The sequence below is a fragment of the Trichechus manatus genome, unplaced genomic scaffold (assembly GCF_000243295.1).
Source record: "Trichechus manatus latirostris isolate Lorelei unplaced genomic scaffold, TriManLat1.0 scaffold00104, whole genome shotgun sequence".
Classification (NCBI taxonomy): domain Eukaryota; kingdom Metazoa; phylum Chordata; class Mammalia; order Sirenia; family Trichechidae; genus Trichechus; species Trichechus manatus.
Window position 1 is genome coordinate 8013349 of NW_004444040.1, and position 10330 is coordinate 8023678.

Consider the following 10330-nt stretch of genomic DNA (forward strand, 5'->3'; position numbering starts at 1 on the left):
AAATTTGATACAGTCCCCAGCAGTCTCTTCCTAAGTCAGACTTCACTCATCTCCTCACCAACCTTGACAAGGTCCTTTTTGCTTTCTCCCAGTTCTTAGCACACCAGAAGCAAGGAGGGTGAACACCATGTTTACCCAAAGGTGGAGCCTATCCCGGGGGTTTTCCTTTATCCTTTATCTACAGTACCTTGGTGAGAGGCAGGAGAGGGGATCTTCTCAGTCAGGAGTGACAGAGTAGAACAGGCAAGGGCTTTGGAATCCCAGGAACTGGTTTGAATCCCTGGTCCATTACTTATCACCTGTGGCTTTTCTCCCCTTATCTCTAAAACTGCATTGTCCAAGATGGTAACCACTACCACATGTAGCTTTTTAAATGAAAATGAAAATTAATTACAATAAACTCACTGCCTTCATAGCACAAGCCGTATTCCAAGTGCTTCACAGCCCCGTGTAGCTCATGGCTACCATGATGGGCAGTGCCAATCTAGAACATTCCATCACAGTGGAAAATATACTGGACAGTGTTGATCTAGTTGAAAACCTTGCAGAGTTGTCATGAGATTTAAAGGTGCTGGTATTTGTGAAATGTCTTATACATAGCCCTAAATTAAAAGATAACTATTTTCTCATAATTACTAACATTTCTTGTCCCAGGTACTTAGGTTTTCTCATTTTTAATTCTCTGAGATCCCCATGAGGTTGGTATCAATTTTCCCAGTTTACAGATGAGAAAACTTGACAAGGTTAAGTAACATGACCATGATTCTCCCACAAATGCTTAGTGAGGAGGGCAGCATTGGAACACAGGAACTATTAACTACAAGGCCTGGGCACCAAAACCACAGCGGGGTATGGCCTCCTGTGAAGTTCCTCTTTCTCCAAAAGCACAACACTTAGAATAGAATTTGAACATACCTCACTCCATTTTATCCTGTCTACACCCTAGTCTACCTGTCTAATTATAAGAACAAAAGAGCCCCCTGCACAGCTAATGCTGAAATAAAGAGCTAGTTTTTATTAGCTAGTCCAAAACAGTTATTCCTAGCTGGTAGTAGGAGTCCCTGGGTGGCACAAATGGTTAAGCACTTGGCTACTAACTGAAAAGTTGGTGGTTTGAATCCACCCAGAGGTGCCTTGGAAGAAAGGCCTGGCAATCTGCTTCTGAAAGGTCACAGCCATGAAAACCTTATGGAAGACAGTTCTGCTCTGAAACACATGTGGTCGCCATGAGTCAGAATAATAAAAGCTGCTAGTAAGTCTTTGACAGTAATGTATTTGATGATGCTAAACCCCCACAGTAGAAAACTGTAGTCATTCACAATTATCTTGGGTAATGATGGTGGCAGAGGGGGCAGGAGACAAGGATAAGAAATAACCACAGATCAAAATTTAAAATGAAATCAACTTCCTATTCTATGGAACCCTCACTGAAATACCTTCCTCTCTTTTCAGAGTACTTAGCCTACTGAGTTCTCTGCCATTCCTTATAAGCACGAAGAGGATTGAATTTTATTTAACAGAATAATATTTTAAAAAGATATAAAGGAAAATATTTTAATTTAAGTCAATTCAAAAGTAACTTTAATCCTTGAAAGATAGATTGTGGTATTGAATAGTGTTGAAACAGCATATATCAGGGAAAACTATATATTAAAAATAATGTTGAGACACACAGCTTTTTTCTTTCTTTCTTTTTTCTGTCTTCCTTGATGAAGTGGGGGCATTGTCTCTGGAAGCCCATAGAGGCACAAGCCCTTGGTACAGAGATCCTTGAGCCAGAAGTAGCTTTTAGCAATTGTGATTCTAGCGAAAGTGATGTTTCTTGCCTCTCTTAAACAAAATGCCCACTGACCCCCAACTTGTTAAGGAGTTTCACAAAGGAGTTCCTCTTCCTTTCCAGCCGTCTCTGCTAGTGACCTAAGGAAAGAGCTGGGTTGGGTGAGCTAACATCTCTGAGCTATAAAGTGTGACTGTGACGAATCTTAACTGAGTCATATGAGAAATGAAATTGTAGGCCCCCTGGAGGATGTTGTCCTGGGGTTTGTTTCCTTATCAGAGAGATCCATTACCATTTGTCAACTGTACAACAAATAGATTTGCACAAGAGGAAAAGCCCAGCTTCCTTTGTGATGTCCCCTGCAGTGCCCAGGTCTGTAGGGGAATTTTCCTGACAATCAGACTTAGGACATTATTGCCTTGATCTGTTCACGGGGGCCACAGCCCAAGGTATCAATGTGAAATTTAAAACTGCTGTTAGGGAAAGAAGAATCGAGATCATGAGCCTTTACTCACCAGTGGGTCAGATCCTCATCTTTGTTAGTGGGAGGTAAAGAGAAACTTAAGTAGGTTGTGTTTGAGTTCCTCTCTGTCTAATGGCCACATGACCCTTACAGTTGCGTTCTGATTTTTTATGGGTAGTTGGAACACATTTGATCCAAGAACATTTTGGCGACAGTTGATGAGCTCATCTTTGTGGGGCCTTTGTCAGGAACCTTGTCTTCAGCATCAGTCAGCACTGTTTATGAGGCCCCATTGGAGCAAATTTCTCTTCTGGCAATTGCTTCTCTTGACAACTGATATGTTTTTTATCTTATAGACTGCGTGTGCACCTGGTAAATGATACATTTTTTTTTCCTTTTTGCTTTTGTTACCTTTTTCTCTATTCTAATTCTACTCTTCTACCTTTTTTTCCTCCCTCTTCTTGCCCAGAGTTCTCATTCTATTTTGAAAATTATTTCTTTCAGTGTCCTTCAAATGGTTTTCTTGGTCAAGTAGGGATCCCCAGGAGGTGCCTTGAAGCCACCCGCAACCTCTGAGTTGAGTTTTTATGAATTAAAAAAAGGTGTTCCTTCCTCCAGGCAGACTGCCTTGATGTAATACCTTTGTATTTGTACATCTGTCCATGGCAGCCCTCCAAGGACTGACCCTGATGGGTTCTGTGCCTGGCCCAACCCCCTCAACTTGACAACTTCTTGTTTATTTGATTTATATGGTGACCTGCTGCAAAATATTTTTTTTGAAACAAAACATCATTTGTTCATTCAGTTTTTTAGTTCATGAAATCGTTTCAGGGTGCCTTTGGTGTGCTAGGAACACCAAGGTGAACAAGACTGCTTTAACGACCCCTATCACAGAGGTTACATTCTAGTGTGGAAGCCAGCCAACAGACCACTAAACAAAGAAATGAGATCATAATCAGTGCTAGAAGGAAAATTATCGGGATACTATAACTGAGAATTAAATGAGACAACTACTTACGGAGGTCAGGGAAAGCCTCTCTTAACGGAATAATTAAGGTGAGGCCTGTGGAATGAAGAGGAGCCAGCCATGCTAAGGGCAGGAGAAAGAGACTTCTGAGTAGGAAGAACTGCAAGTGCAAAGGCCCTGAGGCTAGAAAGGGCTTGAGGGGCTCAAGGGAAAAAGTTCTGATGACAGTGATGACTGCAGTGAAGAAGGAGAATGGTGTGATTTAAGGTTGGAAAGGCCTGTAGAATCCAGATTGTCCAGGACCTTTTAGGCCATGGAAAGGAGCTGGGACTTTATCCTAAATATGATGGGAAGTCACTGAATAGTTTTAATGAGCTGATTAAAAGTTTAAAGTATCAATTTTGCTGCAGTGGGAAAAAAGAGTAGAAGTGGGAAGACCAATCCAGAGAAGAGACAATGGTGGTTTGAACCAAGGCAGTGGTGATGCAGATAGAGTAAAATGGACATATATGAAAAATACTATGGAAGTAGCTTTGTTAATGGAGGCAAGAGGAGAGGATAAGGGAAAGTCAAGGATTACACAGCTTTTTTGTTTCAATAAATGGGTAGGTAGATGCCAGTGACATTTATTGAACTAAGAAAGTTTTGTGATAGAGAGACTTGGAGAGAGGGATAAGGAATAAACAACTCAGTTTAAACATGTTAATTTTAAGACATCCCAGTGGAGATGTCAAGTAGAGAGTTAGATATCTGAGTCTGTAACTCAGAGAGGACTGGCCTGGTGTTATAAATTTGGGAGCCATCAGCAAATAAATGGTATGTAAGCCATGGGACTGAGTGAGTTCTGGGAACACAATAGAAATGAAAATTCGCAATACCAAGTCCTGGGAACATGTAGAAGTTAGGTACAGAAAGAAAAGGCAGGAAATAAGATTAAGGAAATAGAACAAAACCAGGATATTGAGATTGGAGAGTTTTCAAGAAGGAGGGAATAGTCAACTGCTAAGCGATGAAATCAGGTGAGAAAAAGAATGTGTTCACTGCATTTGGCAGCATAAAATCATGGTGGCCTAGGCCAGAGAAGTTTCAGGGAATGACAGCAATGGACGCCAGATGGAGTCAGTCAAACATAGAATGGAAGACAGGTGGTGGAGACAGTGAGTCTAGGCAAACTTTTCAAGATACTATGCCCTGAAAGGGATCAGAGAGATGGAGTAGTAAAATGAAGTGGGAGCAAATGAAGCAAATGAGTGGGAGCAACTAGAACTTATTTGTGTGCTGATAGGAATGATCTCATAAAAAGGAAAAAACTGATGTGTGCTGGGTGGTGATAAACAGAGGATGGAAATCCTTGTGTAGATGGAAGAGGATGGAATCCAGAGCAGAAGTAGGGGGGTTGACCTTTGATGGGAAAAAAATGTGCTTTGTTAGAAGGGAAGAAGGAGAACATCAAGAGGATGTGGGGAATTCTGTCTGGTGATTGGCTGAGAGAAAGGAGATTGAAGAGAAGCAATGAAATAGTCCTCTCCAAGAGTGGGTAACCTATTAAGAAAGAATTATAAGACTTATTCAGTGTTGATCCTCCATTTGACGTTTTTAATCTTGAATTTAAGTAAAGTCTGAAATTCAATTTTGTGGGTTTTTTTTTTTTTCCCCCATCAAGGTCAGTGGTAAAACATGGATAGGATAGACTTCTTTTTTTTTTTTTTAATCAGCAAAATAGAAAATGAGACATGGGAGTTGAGGGTGTCCGTGAGGGAGTGATTGTAGTATTGGACCATGGCAAAAAGCTGAACAAGGATGGAAGTAAAAGGGGGAGTAGTCTGATGCATAGTGAGAGATTAGTAGGGTTCGTGAATAGGGTTGCAAAGAAGTCAAATGTAGGAGAGTAAGGACTCTAGACCTAGAGGCTAGATGTGGTGGTCTACAACTGGGGAGGTTAGAAACTGAAATTTCAAGGTGGTGATGACAAGTTCTGAAGGGCAACTGGGTAGCTGAGATGGGAAGTAAGAAAAAGTCATTATAGTTAAGGAGGTCAAGGAAGTGAATGAAAGACAAGCTTCAAATGATTTGGAAAACCATTCTTATTTGCTGTGTATGTTTCATGAGTCATCTCAAATCCCTATTTGGCATTCAGATGTACCTAAATAAATAATAATGGTGTGAGTCTACTCTGTAAATACCGTTTTAGGACATACTTTTTGAACACCCAACCAAAATTCTTCATTACCATCACACATTGCTTGGGAATTGCCTTAGTTACCTAGTGCTGCTATAACAAAAAATATCACAGGTGAGTTCCTTTAAAGAATAGGAATTTATTCCCTGTTTTAGAGGCTAGGAGTCTGAATTCAGATTGTCAGCAAGGATAGGTGCTGTCTCTCTCTCTTTTTCTCTGTCTCTCTCTCTCTCTCTCTCTCTGTGTCTCTGTTGGTTCTAGGGGAAGATACCTATCTCTTTCAGCTTCTGTAGCTCTGGGTGCTTCTTAGCTCCTTGTAGATGTATCTTCATATAGCCTCCGTCTTCCCCCTTGGTGTCTGTACTTCCCTTTATAAGACACCACTTAGAAGGGATTAGGTTTCAGACTCACACTACTCTGATATGACCTCATTAACATAACAAAAACTTAACAAAAGAAAAACCTGCTATTCCCAAACAAGGTCACAACCACAGGTATAAACAAAAAAAAAAAAAACTGATTGCCATTGAGTCAATTCTGATTCATAGCGACCCCCTAGGGTAGAACTGCCCCACAGGGTTTGAACAGCTGGTGGATTTGAACTGCCGATCTCTTGGTTAGGAGCCAAATGCTTAACCACTTCACCACGAGGGCTCCTCCAGGACTTTAGCCTATCTTTTTGGGGGACATGATTCAATCCATAACAGAAAGTTTTTAAAAATGTGTTTATTTTCATGTCTTAATAGGTTGATAATTTTCATGTCTCAATCAGTAATGATATAAGACTCTCCCTAGACTTTTAGGTGAAGTCTAATATCTTTAGAATGGCTACAAGACCCTCTTGGCCAACCCTTATTTATGTGCTCTTCTCATTCCCTGCCACTCTGTCTTAGTCATCTAGCGCCACTATAACAGAAATACCACAAGTGGATGGTTTTAACGAAGAAAAGTTTATTTCCTCACAGTCAAAGTAGGCTAAAAGTCCAAATTCAGGGTGTCAGCTCCAGGGGAAAGCTTTCTCTCTCTCTTGGCCTTCTCATCAGTGTTCCCCCAGACTAGGAGCTTCCTCAGCGCAGGGACCTCGGTCCAAAGGACGTGCTCTGCTTGTGGCACTGCTTCCTTGATGGTATGAGGTCCCCCTGTCTCACTGCTCGCTTCTGTCTTTTATATCTCAAGAGGTTGCCTCAGGACACAGTCCAGTCTTGTAAATTGAGTCCTGCCTCACTAACACAACTGGCTGCCCATCCTCACTCATTAACATCATAGAGGCAGGATTTACCACACAAGGGAAAATCACACAATACGGGGAATTATGGCCCAGCCAAACTGATACACACATTTTTGTGGGAACATAAGTCAATCCATGACACACTCCCTTGGGGTGTTCTAAGCACATCAGACTCCTCAGAAGACTCCAGTGTCAGGTCAAGCCTGCATATCTTTGCAAATGCCGTGTCCTCTGCCTGGCATGCTTCTTCACCTGAATAACTTCTACTCATTCTCTAAGACCCATCTCAAGTGTCAGCTTCTGGGTAAAACCTTTTCTGAAAAGTTGCCCATCCAAAAATACCGTTTTTGAGGTACAAAAAAAGTCATATATTGGCAATAGTGTTAATATTTTGCTACCACTATTATAAATTTGAACCATACATTATTGATAATAGACCACTTACTGAGTTGTAATTGTGTGTTAAGTTCCTTACATTCACCATTTAATTCCAACAAGAAGCCTGAAAGGTGGTGTAAATACTTCCATGTATTAGACAAGAATTCTGAGGCTTTGAAAGTTTCTTTCCAGGAGAAAATAAATAATTACTAAGCAGCAGAACTGGGATTTGAATTCAGGTCCATTTGACTCTAAAGGCAAAGAGCATACCATGCCCCTTCCTTTGTCTTATGCATTGTCCTGTCTACAGTACCCAGCACCTGCCTGGTACAGAGTTGAAACATGTATAATAATTCTTCATCTGTCAGAAAGCTACCCAGACAAATTTGAAGACTGACTTTGTTCATGCTCCCCAGGACTCTAATTTCTGATACTTTGTGGTGGCCCTATATCTTGACATTAGACCTACCTCGATGAATGTTACTGCTTCCCTGGAATTTAGGAAGATGCATTTTGACGGATGAAACTAAGAATCTAAACTACCCTTAAAATCTTAATCCTGTAATTACTGTTTATTTGCTTTTAGTCACTGCCTTGATCCATCATCTGCCAGAAAGGTTCCTTATTGCCGCAGTGCAATTACCTAGGAAGACTGGTTTTTTAGATCATAAAAAGAACATGCGGATTTATTGACACATGGGTGCCAAGTTTTGGTGTAATGAAAACAGAGGGTACAGAGCATCTGGGTTCATTTCCTGATCATCCTTTTTCTCATTGACATAGAACTTTTCTGATATCCTAAGCACAATGGTGCTCTCTTACTGAAGACCAGGAATCTGTTAGCCAGTACAGCACAGCTGCTGTAGTGCCCCTGAATTTGACTCACGTTCCTTCTTGATTCATATTTTGATTCTCTAGTTTTCACAAGAGTTTCTAGTATCAAAGTCCACAGCAATGGCTCTCAAACTTTAGTGTACATCAGAATCACTTGGAGGGCTTGTTGGAACACAGATTACTGGGCTCTACCCCAGAGACTCTGTTTCACTCCATCTGGGCTGGGACCCTGTTGTTGTTGCTGTTACGTGCCGTCGAGTTGAGTCCGATCTTATATGATAGGGTTAGAACTGCCTCATAGGGTTTCCTAGGTTATCATCTTTACGGGAGTAGATTGGTGGGTCTTTTCTCCCATGGACCTTTCGACCTTTCTGTTAGCAGCTGAACATTTAACTCTTCCACTACCAAGGCTTCTTTGGCCTGGGTCCCTAGAATGTGTAATTCATTCAAGCTCCCAGGTGATGTTGATGCTGCTGGTCGAAGGCAAAGGGCTAAAAGCAAGTGCTACTCAAGTCGTGGTTTATAGGACACCAAGTGAGGTTGGGTATAAAAACAAAAGCCTCAGCCATTTTCAGACTACACATCTGAATGCTGAACTGTACAGACCAAAAAAAAAAATAAATAAATGACTTTAAAAAAAAAAATTATCTCCTGACTTTTGACATTATCGCAAATGAAGACAATGATTCTTCTCGTGGTGGGGAGGGAGACCAGTTGGCTATGAACTGGGTGTTCTTAAGCTCATCTTCCAGATCTTAGGGAAACTTTCTTCTCTATGACCTTCAGGACATCAGTGTGTTTTGTTCTTAAACTATTCTATAGAAAGATGCTGTGTAAAATCCATCAGTCTTTCAATACAAAAACTAAGGTAAAGAGTTTCCGTTATATAACATAATAAGAAACATGGTCATTAGATTCAGGATGCAAAAGGATGATATCTAATTTTCCTTGTTTAGAGGCTAAAAGATGTTTACATTTTTATTAGATTCAGAATGGTATGAGTCATGCAGATCAACACATTTCTTTTTAACAGGAATCCTTTGTGTTTGAACCCAACTGCCTCTTCAAAGTGGACGAATTTGGCTTCTTTCTGACCTGGAAAAGTGAAGGCAAGGTATGACACAGAAACAGCAAGTCATTCTCATCTGCCGTCTGGTTTAAGCTGCTTTATTTCTCAACAAGATTGACTCTCTCTTAAGGGCATGGACCCTGTGCTCATTCATTCATTCATTCAAGATTTTTTAAATGTGCTTCCATGTGTCAGGTATTGGGAATACAGTGGTGATCAAGATCATCAGCCTAGCCCTCAGAGATTCCAGCCTAGGAACAAAGTCAAGCATCCAAAAAATAAAGAAATAAATAAAAGTTACAAGTCATTGCATGTTTTGAAAGAAAAGTTCAGGCAGTAGGCAGTTACAAGGTATAAAGCAGGCATGTCTGATTTAATCTTGGGGGTTAAGAAGTTTCTAGAAAAAAGAGTTGTTCAAGCTGAAATCTAAAGATGCATTAAGAGTGTGTTCATTTTGTTATATCCCAGAACTCAAGGCATGACACACTGAACACATTTAATGAACGTTTGAGTTGAATTTAAGTAGAATTGTAAGCATATACGTAAAAGTTAGCATGACCCCACTTAATATTTTATATGCACACATATATTTAGTGATATACAGACATGATTAACAATACTGTATATAAAAATTAACAATATTCTAAAAGTAATGATTCAGAATTGTAATCATATATATATGTATATGTTTAAATGGAATGTTTGGGGGTCTTGATTATTTCTGATAGTTGGAAACTATTATTGTTGTTTGCTCTTCACTACCTCTTCTACCTTACCCTAATCAGTTTGGCTTTCATCATCACATTCCTTAAGCACCTTGTCTGTGCTGCAGATCTGGCAGAATTTAAGCTTACTTGCTGTGTTGCATTCTCTCTTCAGGAAGGACAAGTGCTAGAATGCTCGCTCATCAACAGTATTCGGTTGGGAGCCATACCCAAGGTAACTGTGATTGATGTTTTCTGTTCCTTTAAACACAGCTTTACTTAGAATGGAAATAGCCTTCAGAATCTGCTTAACCTGTTACTTCCCCCAAATCATCAGTTGTGACTAAGGACAGATATGATTTAGAAAGCCTCTCACCTGTAACTGTCAGGTGATTTGGATTGCATTATCTTTAACTATATTAAAAATGTTATGAACCTTTGAAAACAAAGACTCTTGAGTGAGACCAGCATCAAAGAAACAATTCCCTTAACTGAGAAATTAATTTCATAAGCCCCTGTTTTTGGGCAAACAATGATTCACTCTGGTTTGTGGTTGATGTGGAAATATAACTGGCTCGTGTGGTTCCATATTTGTGCACCTGTGCACGCAGACCTTGGCTCACCTTGAAGGCTCAGTTTGCCTCTGGGAGAAAAAAAAGATGTGACAGAGCACATAAATCAGACTTCTTCACAGTGATTGATTTGTTTGAATAAGAAGCTGTTTGCATAGT

The 10330-nt window shown here is 40.2% G+C and overlaps 1 protein-coding gene across 1 annotated transcript in view; it reads left to right on the forward strand.

Annotated features, from left to right (window-relative positions):
* The window catches only part of PLCB4 (phospholipase C beta 4), a 423663-nt gene that overhangs the window by 268345 nt on the left and 144988 nt on the right, over positions 1 to 10330 (forward strand). The window contains exons 8-9 of the mRNA XM_023737565.1: positions 8860 to 8940; positions 9775 to 9834. Of these exons, the coding sequence (XP_023593333.1) occupies positions 8860 to 8940; positions 9775 to 9834 (141 nt within the window). The remainder of the gene's footprint in view (positions 1 to 8859; positions 8941 to 9774; positions 9835 to 10330) is intronic.